The sequence below is a fragment of the Miniopterus schreibersii genome (assembly GCF_964146895.1).
Source record: "Miniopterus schreibersii genome assembly, chromosome: 4".
Classification (NCBI taxonomy): domain Eukaryota; kingdom Metazoa; phylum Chordata; class Mammalia; order Chiroptera; family Miniopteridae; genus Miniopterus; species Miniopterus schreibersii.
Genome location: NC_138105.1, coordinates 73,297,983 through 73,314,712, shown reverse-complemented (window position 1 = coordinate 73,314,712; position 16,730 = coordinate 73,297,983). Strand labels below are relative to the sequence as shown.

The 16,730-nt window shown below is 54.6% G+C and overlaps 3 protein-coding genes across 4 annotated transcripts; 1 reads left to right on the top strand and 2 right to left on the bottom strand.

The window, feature by feature from the left end:
- Positions 1 to 87: 87 nt before the first annotated feature.
- On the bottom strand, positions 88 to 1,100 carry MRPL34 (mitochondrial ribosomal protein L34). The gene is made up of 2 exons (XM_081135537.1): positions 984 to 1,100; positions 88 to 768 (listed from the first exon to the last, which is right to left on the bottom strand). Exons 1-2 carry the CDS (start codon positions 1,055 to 1,057, stop codon positions 555 to 557), a joined length of 288 nt encoding a protein of 95 aa, XP_080991663.1. The 5' UTR covers positions 1,058 to 1,100; the 3' UTR covers positions 88 to 554.
- A 2,554-nt stretch (positions 1,101 to 3,654) lies between these two features.
- On the top strand, positions 3,655 to 9,592 carry ABHD8 (abhydrolase domain containing 8). The gene is made up of 5 exons (XM_081137175.1): positions 3,655 to 3,847; positions 5,023 to 5,770; positions 7,721 to 7,891; positions 8,032 to 8,248; positions 8,955 to 9,592. Exons 2-5 carry the CDS (start codon positions 5,031 to 5,033, stop codon positions 9,108 to 9,110), a joined length of 1,284 nt encoding a protein of 427 aa, XP_080993301.1. The 5' UTR covers positions 3,655 to 3,847; positions 5,023 to 5,030; the 3' UTR covers positions 9,111 to 9,592.
- Positions 9,593 to 10,084: 492 nt separating this feature from the next.
- ANKLE1 (ankyrin repeat and LEM domain containing 1) lies at positions 10,085 to 15,687 on the bottom strand. 2 transcript variants are annotated; one of them, XM_081135697.1, is made up of 9 exons: positions 15,396 to 15,687; positions 15,171 to 15,323; positions 14,648 to 14,753; positions 14,418 to 14,556; positions 13,403 to 14,164; positions 13,087 to 13,264; positions 12,651 to 12,810; positions 12,423 to 12,552; positions 10,085 to 12,168 (listed from the first exon to the last, which is right to left on the bottom strand). In XM_081135697.1, exons 1-9 carry the CDS (start codon positions 15,455 to 15,457, stop codon positions 11,996 to 11,998), a joined length of 1,863 nt encoding a protein of 620 aa, XP_080991823.1. In that variant the 5' UTR covers positions 15,458 to 15,687; the 3' UTR covers positions 10,085 to 11,995. The 2 variants fall into 2 exon arrangements, with proteins under 2 accessions (XP_080991823.1, XP_080991824.1); XM_081135698.1 differs by lacking the exon at positions 13,087 to 13,264 and having other exon boundaries at positions 12,651 to 12,806; positions 13,611 to 14,164; positions 15,396 to 15,523.
- Between the last annotated feature and the right edge of the window lie 1,043 nt (positions 15,688 to 16,730).

Below are 16,730 nucleotides of genomic sequence, written 5' to 3'. Positions count from 1 at the left end.
CATGTCCCCAAGGGGCAGGTGGAAGATTCAGACCCCTCCCCACAAGCTTTCCCAGACCTGTGAAAATCATGACATATATAAGACAGGTGGAAATTTAGATATTTAATGACATTAAGGAATTACTGACTTTTTGTGCGAAAAAGTTTTATGATTAAGTTTTAAAGGGTCCTTATCTTGGAGAGATGCACTCTTAAATATTTACATAAGTAATAACCTGATTCCTGAGGTCTGCTTCAAAAAACAGGAGAGGGGATGATGGCTTGTGGTTCATTGGTAGTCAGAAATGGGTGTATACACGAGATTCACTATACTATTCCATGAACTGTTGCCGTATGTTGGAAATTCTTAATTCAAAAGCGTAAAAAGGGACTTGGCAAGGTCTGACTTCCTACTCCCCCTTCCGGCCCAACTTCACACTTCTGTCCCTGGGCCAACCACGCAACTGGAGGAGCACTCATGTCTGAGTCATCCAACCTCCTCACAAAAACAGCAGCAGGAGAATCGAGGAAAATGTTTGGGGGGGGGTCAGGGGGGTCTCATCGGCAGCGTCGCGTTCAATGGCTCAGCGATTTTCGGCCCTTGAGCATGCGGCGAAGGATGACCTGGACACCAGCCGGCGTGCTCAAGCGCTTTATCCAACCGTGCTTGTGCTTCCGTTTGATGTTGCTTGGCTGGTACTCATTGCCCCGTGCCTTGCCCCGGCTCGGCTGCGTGACTGGGAGTCCCCAGGCGTCGGGTAGCTGCAAGAAGGCCTGGGGCTGGAGCCATCTGCAGGGGTACAGCAACAGCGAGAAAGGTCAGAGGGGGCGCTGTGTGACTTTGGCTCGGCGCTCACCCTCTCTAAGCCTGGGCTTCCCCATCCGTGCTGGGACTGAGCCTAACAGCAAAAGGCGCTCAGTAAGTGCGCAAGGCACTGGCAAATTGTGTGGTCGGTAAACAGCTGGCCCCAGCCCCCGACACCGGCCTAATTCCCGAGGACTCACCTGACACCCAATATCGCCGCCGACCTACTGAATGGACACAACAGGCAACTCCGGGATGTGCCCAAGAGAGCCATGTCTACCCTCGGGTCACGCCGTCCCGGATGTAAGCTATTCCGAAACCCACAGGCTTCGCAGCTGCGAAACGGAGACTTCTGGGAAATGTAGTTTCTCTAACAACAGAGCCCTCTTTGCCGCGGGGGCCTCCTGGAGTTGTAGTTCTACTTCCTGCGCACCAAACCCTTGAGCAGCCGCACCCGCAGGTGTGTGTAGTTTCTCCGGTGGATCAGCAGGGGCAGGCGAACCGCACGTCTCAGGTTTGCGCATGCGTACAAGCATGCCCCATGGTCTGCTGGGAGTTGTAGTTCCTTTTTAAAGTCGACTGGCAGAGGTTGCCCAGGGTTGGCGGTGGCGCAGCTGATGGCAGCTGCAGGAAATGGCTGGTTGTTCCTCCCACGGCCATCGGGAGCCCGGCAGATGGCACACAGCTGGCTGGCAGCTTTCCTCTGGCCTCAGGCAAGCCTTCTTGGCGGTGAGCCCAGGAGGCCTGAGTTGGAGTTGGCTGGATGTCCATCGGGTGATCCCTGCTCCTCTCTGGGATTCAGTTTCTCAATCTGTTAACTTGAAAGCTTGCCCTTGGCTGTGCCCCCATTCGAGCTCGAGAAGAATTTTTTAACTTTAAAAAAAATCCTCACCTGAGGAGATACATATATTTTTAAATTATTTTAGAGAGAGGGGAAGGAGGAGAAAGAGATGTGAGAGAAACATCAATCGGTTGCCTCCTCTACGTGCCCCGACCAGGGATCAAACTGGCAACCTAGGTAGGTGTCCTGACGGAGAATGGAACCTGTAACCTTTTGGTGCACGGGACAACGCTCTCACCAACGGAGTCACTAGGCCAGGGCTAGAAGGATTTTTCAAATACTCAGATCTGAGCCTCTTCCCTTTTCACACACCCTCTATGGCTTCCCATTGTCCCAGAGAAAATACCCAGCTCCTCCACACACCCACACACACACACACCCTATTTTCAGCCACACCCTCCACTGCCCGGTACTACCCTTTTCATCTTTTTCTTTCTTTTTTAAAAAAAATATCTTTATTGATTTCAGAGAGAGGAAGGGAGAGGGAGAGAGAGAGATAGGAACATCAATGATGAGAGAGTCATTGATCAGCTGCAGCCCGCAACCCGGGCATATGCCCTGACTGGGAATCGAACCCTGATCGCCTGGATCCTAGGTCGATGCTCAACCGTTGAGCCACGCCTGGCTGGGCTCATCTTTTTCTTTTTAATCCTCACCCGAGGATGATGTTTTTTCCATTGCTTCTCAGAGAGAATGGAAAAGAGAGAGACTGGGGGGGGGGGGGAGAGAGAGAGAGAGAGAGAGAGAGAGAGAGAGAGATCAATGTGAAAGAGACACGTGGATTGCCTCCCGACTAGGGCCGGGGATTGAGCTGCAACCGAGGTATGTCCCATCCCCTTGGTGGGAATCCAACAGGGGACCCTTCAGTCCGCAGGCTGATGCTCTAACCACTGAGCCAAACCGGTTAGGGCCCTTTTCCTCTTTTTAAAACCCTTTCCTGGTATATTGTCTCCCTAAGCGCTGCCCCTCTCTCTTGCCCAACCCTGCCCCACATGCTCTCCCCATACTCTCCCGGAAGCCAGGGCCCCTCAGGGGCCAGGCTTGGGGCTGAGTCCCTGCAGGCACCCCAGCATCTCCCAGCTTCAGGAGAGCGGGAAGTGTTTGCTGCAAGAATAGTCTCCCAGAAGCACTCGAAGTGGGCAGGAGTGGGTGGCTGGACCTAATCCAGCTCTGGCAGCAAATTTTAGGAATTGGGAGTGGGCAAGGAATGGTTAACCCCTTGTCCTCTGAAGCCCATCCTACCAGCACCGTCATTTAGCAAACCACTACAATACTACACCAGTACAATAATGCCAATAGTGTATGTATGGAGTGCTTACCATGCTGTTTTACCTGCATAGAGAACTCATGAGGGGATTAATTCCATAGAGATAAATAAATGGAGTCTCAGGAAAGCTACTTGCCCAAGCTGACATATCTGCAAGGGCAGAGGGTGGATCTGAACCCTGAGCTCTCTGACTCCAGCTGGGACCATAGAGTCACTGATTAAGTAGGCCGATCTGGAAAACTCCAATTCCCTAATTACTCATAGTGCCAAGCCTTCTGTTTAAAGGTTTAACGAATAAATTTCCAGGACTTAGAATCATACAAGCGTGGTTCCAAATCCCATCTCTGCCCACCCCCTCCACTAGCCTTGTGACCTTGTGCCCTTTATGAGCCTCAGTTTCCCCATCTGAACTTGGAAAGATTTGGAAGTCTCTAAATGGAAAGCTCAGCCCAGAGAGAAGGGCATGGAGGCTTCGTTTGGAGGGGACAGGGCAGTTCGAAGGCAGGGGCTGGCGGAGGGGATCCTATTCCCAGTGAGGGGGCTCCAGGTGCCGCCTCCTTGAGCTCCCCAAACCCGAACTTGCGACCCCTTCTCAGTCTTAGGCCAATACCTCCCTCTACCTCTGTAGGTCCCTGAAGCGGGCTAGGCAGTTGCTTCCAGAGGCCGCCCCCATTCCGAGATGCCGCTTCTGATTGATACTCTAACTAGGGCAGGTCAGTCCGCAGCTGCGATTGGCCAAGGTGCCCGTCCGTCGGCACTCGGCTCCGCCCCCCGGGGAGAGACTTAAAGGGCCGGTTTGCTCAGCAGCGGTGGGATGCCCCTTCCCTGACCACCCGGGTTCCGCGTAGATGTGCCCGGCTCGACCCGCGCCACCATGTAAACTGCTCCTGCAGGCAGACGCTGGCTTCTCCGCCCGGGACCCCTCGCCCTGCCCCGGGCTCGGAGCCTTCGATGAGGTGAGCGGGGAGTGGGCCCTGGGAGGGGGACATTGAGGCCTCTGGGGCTTCCACTTCGGAGGGGGTGTCTACAAAGCCCGCGCGCTCTGGCTCTTAGGAAGTCATGGAGCCCCAGTGGCCTTGACCCCCCCACAGTGCTGATAGGCACTCGGGAGGCAGGGGCCTGGCACTAGGGAGGGGGGCTGGCTTGGCGCATTGGTGTTCCCTTCTGCAGTCTGGGGTTGGGACCCCGCCAGAGGTGGGGGGTGCGGCCTGCTCCCCCTCCATCAGCAAGTATGGGCCGCCGAAGGCCTTCGGTGGCGTGCGTTATTTCCGAGGCGCCAAGGATGGGGATGGGGGAGGGGTTGGTCCCATCTCCAGGCCCTAGACAATGGGGGTGTGCTGCGCGGATATCCCCCTTGAGTTATGTAACTGCCTGTGGTTGCCATGGACACGGGAGGGGTGGCCCAGGGAACAGGATAGAGACCTGGAGGCCCCCAGGCAGAGCACTGACTCTTCCACCCTCATCTCCACCATTAGGGGCTGTGTGTCAGACCCCCAGAATCCAGTGTTTGAGCCTCAGCTTGTCGGTCTGTGAACACTGGGCAGTGCTCAAGCCCAGTGCCTCATAGTCTTGGAGAGATATGGACAAAGCCTCTGGAGCTTAGTTTCAAACCCTGTCCCCCAGGGCCTTACCTTTCAGGAGCCAGGTTTAGAGACGTGGGATTGGGGCATTTTTAAATGCCTTCAGAGACCCACAGAACATGCTAGTTTAATGACAGTGAGTTAATGAAAGAGTGCATGTGTGAATGAATTAATGAATGGATAAGTGAATGGGCTTAGGAAACCATAACTGCTATGAATCTGAGCCAGGGGAGGTCCTCAGGGCTGGGCCACATTTGCCACAATGTCCCCCCAGCCAGGAAGGCTCCCCTGACTACACCACTTTCCCTATGGACGCCTGTTGGGGTCAGCCATAGCCAGATCCTCTCCAGGATAGACTAGGGTGGCCAACCACCATGCAGGCACTGACCAGACAGAACATCTTGGTGCTTGGCTGGCTCTGGTCCTCCATAAACTGGAGCCTAGAAGGGGCCTTCCAGGGTGCTTACCTGAACCAGATGTAGGAAGTGGATGGTGTGGGGGTGGAGGGCTCCCTGCTTCCAGGGCCCCTGAGCTGTCTCCCCCACTCACAGGACACATCATGCTGACCGGGGTGACTGAGGGGATCTTCTGCTGCTTGCTGGGTGCACCACCCAACGCAGTGGGGCCACTGGAGAGCGTTGAGTCCAGCGATGGCTACACCTTCGTGGAGGTCAAGCCTGGCCGCGTGCTGCGGGTGAAGCACGCTGGGCCCGCTCCGGCCCCCACTCCACCTCCACCGCTGCCCGAGGCAGCCCAGGGGGGCCGGGCTGGCCTGGTCCGCTGCCAGCGCCGAATCACCGTGTACCGTAACGGGCGGTTACTGGTGGAGAACCTGGGGCGGGCACCTCGAGCTGACCTCCTGCATGGGCAGAACGGCTCCGGGGAGCCGCCGGCCTCTCTAGAGGTGGAGCTGGCGGACCCGGCGGGCAGCGATGGCCGTTCGGGCCCGGTGGGCACCGGGGGTGCTAGTGGTGGGCGACGGCGGCGAGCCCGGCGCCCCAAGCGGACCATCCACATTGACTGTGAGAAGCGTATCACCAGCTGCAAGGGCGCCCAGGCCGATGTGGTGCTCTTTTTCATCCACGGCGTTGGCGGCTCCCTGGCCATCTGGAAGGAGCAGCTGGACTTCTTTGTGCGCTTGGGCTATGAGGTGGTGGCTCCGGACCTGGCTGGCCACGGGGCCAGCTCGGCGCCCCAGGTGGCTGCCGCCTACACCTTCTACGCGCTGGCGGAGGACATGCGCGCCATCTTCAAGCGCTATGCCAAGAAGCGAAACGTGCTCATTGGGCATTCCTACGGGTGAGCCGACGCGGGGTGCGGCGGGGGCGAGGGGGTGGGGGCCCGCAGAGACTGCACGCACTATCACGAAACGCTGATCTCCCTCGTCGAAAAATCCCATTAACGTTTGCAACAAGACAGGGATTCCCACCACCAGCGCTATTGCCTAACATTGTTTTAAAGCAGTGTTTCTCACTGTTGACATTTTTGGTCCAGTAATTCTTTTCTGTGAGGGGCTTTCATGTGCCCTGTAGGATGTTTAGCAGCATCCCTGACCTCTACCCACTAGATGCCACTAGCACAATGGTCTAGTGATCGTGACAATTAAAAATGTCTTCAGATGCTGCCAAAGTTCCCCTGGTGGGCAGAATTACCCCTATCTGAGAACCAATGTCTTCAACCAAGTTCAAAATTGCTTGCCTTGGAGATCCCAAGGGCTCCAAGGAAGGGCTAATTGGAATCCCACAAATTCTCTTTACAAGGCACAGTTTGTTGTACTTCACTCTCCCTTAAAGGGGTGATAGGTAATACCATCTAGCATTTAGATAAGAGTTCACTCTATGGAAGGCTCTGGGCCTGGGTGCCTGATCACAATCAAGTGGTACCACTCCCTCCTTTACCCAGGAGGAAAGGCAGAATCCAATCAGCCAGCCAGGTTGAGAATTGTTTTAGTGGTTATAGCTCATGAAATTATACAAGAAAAAGAAGTGTTACATGAACTTCTGAAAGAAAGGAAGCCAGGCTGGAAGGTAATAGCTATTATTTGTTTATATGATAACAACCCTCAAAGTGGATGCTTATGCTAAATGATTCCTCCAATTAAATGATCACCCATCTGTGCTAGTTCCTGTGACCCCATAATAATGCCATGAGGTCAGCACAGTTACTCTTTCACAGGTGTGGAGATGGAGGCTCAGAGAGGTTAAGCAATCTGCCCAAGGGCACTCAGTGAGTCACTGGCACAGTCAGATCCACCCAACTCCTGCCTGTCCCATCATCCCTCTTTTTTTTTTTTAATTCTCACCCAAGGATATTGCTTTTCAGAGAGAGTGGAAGAGGGAGAGAGAGAAACATCGATATAAGGAGACACATCAATTGGTTGCCTCCCTCATGCGCCCCAACCAACCAGGGGCTGGGGAATCAGGCCTGCAACTGAGGTACGTGCCCTTGGCCAGAATCGAACCTGGGATCCTTCAGTCTGCAGGCCGAAGCTCTGACCACTGAGCAAAACTGACTAGCGCCCCATTGTCCCTCTTTATAGCATTGATTGGCAAACTTTTTCTTAAAGGGCCAAATAGTAAATATTTTAGGTTTGTGAGTCATATGTCAGTCTCTGTTGGAATTTCACTACTCTAATGTCATAGCAAGAAAGCAGCCATAATTGTAAACAAATGGGTTGGCTGTGTTTCAATAAAACTTTATTTACAAAATATTTTACAAATTTACAAAATTATAAACTTAGTTTACAAAAACAAGTGGTCAACTTTAGAGGGAATGAGTAACTGGACTGGGGGTCTTCTCAGGTTGTGCCCTTCTGCCTTACATAAGGCAGGCAGATGTGGCACACCAGAGGTCAGTGAGGGAAGGGATACACTGGAAACAGTGACCTCTGAGCATCCAAAGGGTTAATCAGATTTATTTAATCAGATTGATATCCCAACTATCTGCATTAAGTAATTCTTACCCCTTTGGAGGTCATGGTGACTTTGAGGATCTGATGAAAGTTCTAGGTTCAGGTCCTAAAAAAAAAAAAAAAAAATCTACCCTCCACACACACACACACAACCTCACAATTTCAGAACATTTAAAATGCCCCATCCATCCCTTACCCCCACCAGATGCCCATGGGCCCTAGGGGAAGAATCTTGGCCTTCAAGGAACTGTCTCTGGGGTCAGGGGTGTACATTAACCCCTTCACTGTCTTATACCCTGCTGACTACCACCCTTCAACCCCACCCACCCACTGGGCAGTGTCTCTTTCTGTACGTTCCTGGCGCATGAGTACCCAGACCTGGTGCACAAGGTGATCATGATCAACGGCGGGGGCCCCACGGCACTGGAGCCCAGCTTCTGTTCCATCTTCAACATGCCCACATGTGTCCTGCACTGCTTGTCACCATGTCTGGCTTGGAGCTTCCTCAAGTGAGTGACCCCGGTCCTGGCAGACTCTGGCACCACCCTGAGTTTTGTGGGAGGGGAAACTTTATAGTTGGGGCTGGCATGGGGGCACTCTTGGCGGGCTGGATGGCAGAAGGACTCCAGCAGTGCATCCCTACCACCAGGGCTGGCTTTGCCCGCCAAGGGGCCAAAGAGAAGCAGCTACTGAAGGAGGGCAATGCATTCAATGTGTCGTCCTTCGTGCTACGGGCCATGATGAGTGGCCAGTACTGGCCCGAGGGCGACGAGGTCTACCATGCTGAGCTTACTGTGCCTGTCCTGCTCGTCCATGGCATGCATGACAAGTTTGTGCCGGTGGAAGAAGACCAGCGCATGGCTGAGGTAGGGGCTCAGTACCCCAAAATCCCCCTTGTGCAACCCAGGGGGACTCAGCCATGTTTTCAGCCCCAGGGTCATGGGAACTTAGAGAAATCCAGAAAGTAGGGCTGCCCTGGCCAGCAATTAGGATTATGCACAATCCCCCTGCACATAAAAAGGCACTCTTCACATCTGGGATTTGTATAAGTGGCCAGTGAGTGGGGTGGGCTGTGGAATTCTGGAGGAGAGTGGGCCAAGGGGTCTTTAGATCAGAGATTGCCCAAAAGGGGTCTTAGGATCATTAGCCCTTAGAATAGCTCTGGACCAGTAGTTCTTAACTAGTGATGATTCTGCCTCCCCACCTCCACCCCAAGAGAAACTTGGAAATGCCTGCAGACTTTTTTTTGGTTGTTGTGTTGGGGGGGAGGTGCTACTGGCATCTGATGGTGGAGGCTAGGGATGCTGCTCAACGCTGCAATGAATAGGATGGCCCCACAGCAAAGAAGGATCAGGCCCCAAATGTCAGTAGTGCTGGGGTTGAGAAATCCTGCTCTGGATTGTAGAAGCGTAATAAATATGGAATGGGTGAATACTAAGTTGGGCTCCAGCAGGGTGACAGGTTCCCCTTGGGTGAATGTGGAGCAATGAAGGGTAGGCTGCAGCAGGGACTTCCCAATGGGCAAGCCATGGGCGGCTGGCCGTGCATGCCCTGAGCCTTTGTTCCCTGCAGATCCTGCTCCTGGCCTTCCTGAAGCTCATCGATGAAGGCAGCCACATGGTGATGTTGGAGTGTCCAGAGACAGTCAACACGTTGCTCCACGAATTTCTGCTCTGGGAGCCCGAGCCCATGCCCAACGCCCTGACTACTCCCCCAGAGAAGAAGTAGCTACTGGGCCAGCAGGGCATTGAGGAAGAGCAGGAGTCTGTGCTGGGTCTGCAGCCGAGACCACTTGGGCAGGCCTTTCGCTCTGGGGGGCGGGGTCAGGCCAGGGAGACGCCCCCAGGCTGGCTGGGCTGGGCGTGGCATTCGAGGGAGCCTGGTGGACACCACACTCTGCTTGTCCCATGGGGCCCATCCAGCCCATGGCAGGGACCCCCGCAGAGGATGACCTTGTACAGAACCCCCTCCCCACTAAAGCCATGGCCATGGCTGAGGAGGCATCCACCCCACTCTCTGTCTTACATGTCAGCCATGCTTAATCCAGGGACCCTAGGGGTAGGGGGCCACTCCATTACCAGAGGCCCCTCCACCCCCATTCCCTGGCGCTGGTAGCTTTTGTTGTCCAAGGGGGCAGGGATGGGGAGGCCGGCGCCACAGAACCTGCACATCTCAACTTGTAACTCAATAAAAAAGAAGTGACAATCCAAGCCTCTGGACTTGTGCTGGATAACTATAGGGCAGGGGTTCCCCTGAACCTTGGTTTCCCCACCTACATATCGGGCTGATGCAGGTACCTCCCCCTCCCACCCATCCAGGACTGCTTCCTGAATTTTCCCTCCCCTCTTAAAACACAGGGGTGCTTTGGCAGTATTCCCAGAGCAGAAAGTCAAGGGGTGAGCTCCTTGTCCCTGAAGGGGAGGAAGAGGTCCATTCAGAGGTTGAGGTGAGGATCACTGGATATCACACGGGATTAGAGCAGCCATAATGGAATACCAACTGTATACAGGGCCCCACACTGAGTGTCTAACACCTATGGGTTCACTGAATCCCCTTCACCCCAAGTCACACAGCAAGTCAGTGCCTCTTGCTATCCCATTTTATCTTTCAACTTGGTTTAGGGTGGCTTTTGTCACAAAGATTTTATTTTTATTTACTTTTTAAATGTTTTTATTGATTTTAGAGAGGAAGGGAGAGGGAGAGAGAGAAACATTGATGAGAAACATTGTTTGGCTGCCTTGGATACAGCTTGAAACCTGGGCATGTGCCCCACCTGGGAATTGACTGGAGACCTCTTGGTGCGTGGGTCCACACTCAGTCACTGAGCAACACCAGCTGGGCTTGAAGATTTTTATTTCAAAGCCACCAAGTCTGTATTTTTTGTCTGGTGGAAGGATTTCCCTGCCCCACAGCATGCTTTTGCTCCTCTATATTTTATCCTAATGTATTTTTATCCAGGTACAAGTGGTTTGTGAGGATGGTGGGAGGAGACAATTGTCCCCTTGGTTACCACCTCGGGTCCTTTCCCCACTGGTTTATGAGCCCACCTTAATCCAGGGGTTCCCACCAGGGGTTCAGCTGTCCCTTGGGAAATTCTGGAGACAGTTTTGTCACATCTGGGAGGGGGAGAGCAATAGTGACATCTAGTGGGTGGAGTACAGGGATGCCTCCTGACACCCTCCAATGCATCGGACAGCCCCACCCCCAAAATAATTTGGCCACAAGTATCAGTAGAGCGTAGGTTGGGAAACTGTTAGACAAATCCCATCTCTTTGGGGACTTTGAGGGTCTCTAGATTCTTTCCCAGCAACCAGTTTGTGAATTCCTGAGTAAATGGCACATTTTTTTTTTTTTGAATTTTTATAAGAGTTTACTTGAGCCTAACTAAGGACATATGCTGGGGAGCAAGATCTCAATGCTCCCTGGCACACTGTTTTAATTGCTGTGGCTTTATCAGGAGACTTGGTGTTTGGGAAGCTGCTCAGCTCAGAGAGAGGTTTCTTCAGTTCCCTTAAAATGGGAGAGCACAGGCCCCCTCCAGAGGCTGGGTCCCTAATTACAAAACCGGGTGGGGGTGGGGGTGGGGGGTGTTGTCATGAGCTCAGAAGTGGAGGAACCTAAGCTGGTAAACCTCCACCCAGGTTACAGTTGGTCCCCTGCAGAACTTGGTTAGCTAAGCTGCAATGAGGAGCAGGCAGTGAACCCAATGAGGCAGCGGATCTCCCCAAGTCCCTAAACCCACTAGACGCTTTCAAGAAATAACTTCTGAAAAACTTAAACGATCCCGCCAACATGTCACCAGAGCCACAGCCTGGCATTTTATTGAAATTCTTTGCAAATGTGACTAGTCTGAAATCAGAGCACCACCAGAAGTTGGGGTTATTGATCCCATTTTATGGCGGAAGAAACAAGTTCAGAGAAGCAATGCCAGGAACCTTGCGTTGCACAGTGACCCCAAGGGCTGGTGTCTTACACCCACAACCCACAAGCTCCCTAGCCCTGGCCTGTCACCACACACCAGTCAGTATCTTGAGAGCATCAGGGCACTTCCCTTCTCCTGGAGACTTTCCACCTGGGCCCCTCTGGCTCAGTGCAGGGCTCTGAGCCACACCCTCCAATTCCTACAACAGCCCCTGAAGTAGGACCTCACTGTCCCTATTGTACAACTGAGGAAACAGGCTCAGACAAGTTACTGGTCTGAAGGTACCACATCTGGCAAGCAGCAGAATCCAGCTCTTGAACTGGGTAGATTCCCTTCATGTGGCTCAGGAAGCCCCCAGCCCATGTGGGTCCTCTGTGTCTGGGAGATAAAAGTGGACTTTGTCCACACAGACAAGCCCAAACTGCCAAAACACTGGCAAGTTCCAAAGCACCAAATGTTTCAAAAAACCTTCTGGTCCACTTGTTCTCCCCGTGTGATAGGGAGTTCACTACCTCTCTAGCAGTTCCATCTGCAACAAAGTCTTCCCTTAGCCTGAGGGTGAGATCTTCCCTGCTGCTCACTTGCCACCAGCCTTCTAGAACTAGAGATGGAGGGCTGCTCTCAGCACAGGGCAGCTGGAACATTCAAACTCCCTGATCTCTACCCAGCCTGGATGGGCAATTCCCAGTGCTCAGCCACAGGCCTGGATGTCTTCAGGTCGCAACTCTCGCTCACCCTCAGCCAGGAAGACAAGGAGAGCGCGATGTAACAGATGCACCCCCAAGCGGCGCCGCCGCGTGGGTGACCAACTCGCCACCACTCCATAGCAGTGTCCTCGTTTCTGGTTGGTCAGTGTCCGGATCCCTGGAGAAATTGGGGGTAAGGTCACAGGGGCAGCCTCAGTGAACTACAGGTAGAAGCTGTGACAGTGAACCCACTGTGTATTCCCCTAAAGCAGGTATAAACCCATGGAACAAAATATGTGCACATGCAAGTACAAAGTTGGTGCTCAATAATTACTCATTGAACAACTGAACAGCCCTGAGAGGGGAGGGGTGAGGGAATTGGTAGATCAAGTGCCCTTCCTATGACTCCCACCCCATGAGCCAGGCACCCACCTAGAGCATCCACAAGACATGCCTCTCGAGTGTAAGCCTCCACAGCGACCACATGCTGGAAGCAATGCAGGGACACAACACCACGACCACTAGCCCAAATGTCCAAGATCTGGCGCACTTTGGGGCAGGCCTGCGGGGCAAGGGGAGGATCAGGGGTCTGCCTCCCAATTCCCTCCTTCCTCTACCTGCCCACAGCCTGGCTGCCCCTGCCCTGACTTATCCTCATACCTGTTTTCCTGACTGCCCACGGTAGCCAAGGGCCTCCCAGAGGTGAACATTTGGCCGGGCCCGTGTCCCCTTGCCCACATAGAAGATGGCATGGACAAAAGTCCGAAGGCATTCAGCTGGAGTTAGTGAGAAGGCTCGGGCTGGCAGGTTCTGAGTCTTCCTGGATGAAAAGGGTTTGCTCAGAGAGGAAAAATTGACAGGAGTAGCCCTGGAGAAAATCTCTAAGATCACAGAGTATATAGAACCCATATCCAGTGACCCACATTTTATAAGGCAAAAAGTGGTAGCTGCTCCCCAAAGTCACTCAGCAGCTTGAATTAGTTCCACCTGCCTTTTATAGATAAAACTTATGACCAGAGAGGGCCAGTTCCCTTCCTGAGGAAATACAGCATATAAGAAACAATCCCAGAATTTTCCAGCTCCCACTTCTGAGTACCTGGGGTCCAGCAGCAGATATATAAAACTGGACTTCACTATCCCCTCCCGCCACCTTCTGCTAGGATCTGGTTGTTCAAATTGCTGGGCAAGTGTATCCTCGTCTGCCTGGGCGTCTGGGATTCGGCCTGTCCTCAGGGCCTTAGTCAGCTCTGGGCTGTGCCCTGAAAAGTCTGGGCCTGGGAGGGGAAACTGAGTCAAGGGAGACAGAGGAAGGGGTGGTCCCCAGAGATGAAGAGAAAAGTGGGCTTGAGAGCTGGGAGTCTCTGGGGACTCCTGGAAGCTCCTTGAACTCTGGATGCCCAGAAGGGACTAACCAGGAACAGCCTGGGCTTCTTGTAGTCGTCGGAGGTAGTGTGGCCGTGTGAAGGGTGTGATGGGGCCTGGGCTCTCACCAAGTGCCCGGAGCCCTTGCAGCAGTTCCAGGTCAGACATGGCTGGGACCACCAGGCCCCAGCAAGAGGGGACTGGGTCCCTGCCACCTGTGGAGCTCGCCTCATCCTCCGTCAGCCAGAGGGCACCCACCTCACTGTCAAGGGATGATTGGTCATCTGTTAGGAAGTGGAAGTCGAGGAGTCCAGGCAGTGGTTCCCTAGGGGGGCTGTGGGCTGGGCTCCTGTCTGGGGGGGATGTGTGGGAGGGGGAAGTCAGAGTCAGGGCCTGCAGAAGGGCTTTTAATTCGTCCTCCTTGTCCATCATGACAGCTCCATGTTCCAGCTGTGGGGTGCCCGGAGGCTTTATCATCCTCTGGGCAGGTCGGATATGAGGTAGAAGTTGCTGCCTGGTCCGGGGCAATGACCCAGCCCAGGGGGATGTATTAGGGGCTGGGTCCTTGGCTCCAGAGGCCTCAACTGCTGTGACAAAGGAGGCATCTGAGCTGCAGTCCCAGCATCCTGGGGGGGACTCCAAGCTGCCATCCTTGTCAGCAACTTCAGGGTAGGCAAGGAGTCTGGGGGGTCCAGGGCTAGCCTCCAGGTCCATGTCCCTGCTGTCACTTCTGCCCAGTGCTATGGAGTCCAGCATCACATTGGGAGGTCCAGAGGGGTTGGCATCCAGCCCCTTTCCCTTGAGGACTGAGCCTGGAGCAGAGGATGAGAGTTGGGGTCAGAGAGCAGGGGAGGGGGAAGCCAGAGACAGATGGGAGTTGGATCAGACAGCAACAGGTGGTTGGAGTCAAAGGGAGAAGAGAGAAAGAGTGAAGGCAGAGAGAGCTGACCAGAGACACTGGATGTGAGACAGTCAGAACCAGTGGGAGACACTGGAAATCAGTGACAGAGACACCATAAGCTGGTCCATAGGCCAAGCCCCTGTCTACGCACGGGCCCCACTCACCGCTGAGCTCAGGCTCCAGCTCCTGGGTCTCTGCCCGGGTCCAGGTAGGAGTCCTAGTCAGCACTGGGAACTCCCTCAGAACTCGCACACAGTCCCGGTGCCCCTGCTGTTCTGCCAGGTCCAGCGGACTGAGTCCATCCTGTGGTGGCGCGATCGACAGGGGGCGCCTGAAGCCCCCCCCCCCCCCCCCACGCCCCAAGTCTGCTCTTCCACTCTTCGGGCAGGCTTACCAGATCGAGCAGCTGGGGATCCGCTCCCTGGCTCAGCAACAGTTCCAGGCCACGGCGACAGCCCCAGGCGGCTGCCACGTGCAGTGGTGTCAGCGCCTCCGCGGAGCTGGGGCAGGAGAGGAGGAGTGTGCTCGATCTTCGTCTCCCACCCCCGGAGCCTGGGCCCTCGTCCTGCATCTCCACCCTCCAGCCTGAGACACCCTCGTAATCTAGATCCTACACCCCGGGCCTGGGACTCAAATGCCTGCTCTCTGACCCTAGAGATTCTATCGCCACGTCTGAACCTTTGATCCCCACTTTGGCCCCGGTGCAACCCCATCCGCCACCCACAGTCTGGGACCCTAGCCCCCGCTCTAGGGCACTCAGGATCCCTCCCCTAATTCCCCAAGCTCCGCCCTGGGGCACTGAGTCTCCACCCTTGGAACATAGGATGTACTCTCTGGTACTCCCAGGCCTCGCCCTAGGACTGGGGAGACCCCTCCCCTGCACGGAAGGCCCGGCTCTGGGACCAGACCCGCCTCACCGAGCGTTGGGGTCCCCGCCTCGACACAGCAGAACCTTGAGGCAACGCAGAGCTCGCGGGTGCCGGGCTCCTGCCGCCAGGTGGACCGCCGCGGCGCCATCCGCCAGTACCAGGTTGGGGTCCGCGCCGCGGCGCAGCAGCTTCTCCACAGCCCTGCCATCAGGGGGTTATAGTGGACCACGACCCTTGCCCCCAGCCTCGGCCCGCCCCGGCCCCTGTCCTCACCGCGGCTCCTCCTCCCGCAACGCCGCCCGCAGCCGGTGAGCCAGCTCCGCCGCTGAACCCATGCCCCTGCCGTACCCCAGTCCTGTAGCCAGGCCTGCCAGTTTCAAACTTCCCGCGGTGACCTTGTGCGCAGGCGCCGCCCCGCCCCTGGGCTGTAGTCTCCGTACCCGCGGGTTCTCAGAGTACCCAGCCAAGCTGCCCTGCGCAGCCCACAGAGGGCAGCGGGACTCGAGAGCTTCCGTGCTCACCCTGGTCCGTGACCTCGACTGGTGCTCGGGGAGAGCCTGGGAGAGTGGAGGCCGCCGTGTGTGCCATTATCTGGTCTCAAATCGGGAACCGCCAACACATCCTGCCGGAGGGGGTGGAGCTACTACCCGGTGACTTTGTGGTGCCCACTGCTGGAGAGGTCTCCGGTAGCGCACAAATTCAATTATCAGCTCCCTCCTCCAACTCTGAGTCGCCCATTTCCAGGATCCCGGAGCCATGAGTCCGTGACTTTGGGGCTCTGGGCTCCTGAGGTCTTAGTTTTCCAATCTGCAAAATGGACGAAGAATCCCTTCCAGGTTGGTGTGATGTTGAACGAGAATTTCATCACAGGGCGTTGGCACACGGGTGCCCAGTAAATGCTATGGGAAGGAAAAGCTGTTGCTCAATAAAGTCATTTTAATTTTATATGGAACTGAGATTCTATCTGGTAAGCTTTTTTCACAATTGCTCATTATCCAAACAGATAGTTGAATGGTGGACCTGTTTGTTGTGCCTGTCCTGTCTCCCTTCTTCTGGGGAGCACCCACACTATTTCCTGGGCGCTGTAATCCTCCCCTTCTCAGGAGAGGCTTGATCCAGATCTGAACAATCAGAACACCCCAGAGCTCTGGGCCATGACCCAGGCAAGGACGGTCATAAGGGGGTGCTGGGAGCCCTCACTTCACCTGTGTTGAGGTTTGGGTAGTGGTCACAACTGCGGGTCATGGTGCCAATTCAATGCCAACAGGAATCCCCATTTGGGGTGCAGTGACAGACTATTCAGAGCAAACACCTCAATATAGAACACAGCCCTCCTTGGCAAATTGCTTCAGCTCCAGCCAAGGAATCAGTCTTTGGTGCAAAAATGAACAAGCATTCCCCAGCCATAAGGTGAAGGTATAGGAAAGCCCCACCCCTGGCCCTTAATTGGCCAGTTCTCATGCAAATAAGTACTCCAAATCCTCACAGCTTGATTGGCTCAAAAAGCACTGTTCTGACTGGTGGGAGTGGAGCCATTCTGATTTGTCAAAGATGCTAAGACTATAGTTGCAAAGCTCCAATTGGACAAGGGGGTTATCTCCATCCTAT

Coding starts and splice junctions, on each gene's coding strand:
- MRPL34 (XM_081135537.1), bottom strand. CDS start 1,057: ATGGCTCTCTTGGGCACATCCCGGAGTTGCCTGTTGTGTCCATTCAGT. Junction 769..983: donor GCGGCGATATTGGGTGTCAG/GTGAGTCCTCGG, acceptor GTACCCCTGCAG/ATGGCTCCAGCCCCAGGCCT.
- ABHD8 (XM_081137175.1), top strand. CDS start 5,031: ATGCTGACCGGGGTGACTGAGGGGATCTTCTGCTGCTTGCTGGGTGCA. Junction 7,892..8,031: donor CTGGCTTGGAGCTTCCTCAA/GTGAGTGACCCC, acceptor CCCTACCACCAG/GGCTGGCTTTGCCCGCCAAG. Junction 8,249..8,954: donor AAGACCAGCGCATGGCTGAG/GTAGGGGCTCAG, acceptor TGTTCCCTGCAG/ATCCTGCTCCTGGCCTTCCT.
- ANKLE1 (XM_081135697.1), bottom strand. CDS start 15,457: ATGGGTTCAGCGGCGGAGCTGGCTCACCGGCTGCGGGCGGCGTTGCGG. Junction 14,165..14,417: donor GCTGGAGCCTGAGCTCAGCG/GTGAGTGGGGCC, acceptor CCTCTGCTCCAG/GCTCAGTCCTCAAGGGAAAG. Junction 13,265..13,402: donor AGAAGCCCAGGCTGTTCCTG/GTTAGTCCCTTC, acceptor TTCCCCTCCCAG/GCCCAGACTTTTCAGGGCAC.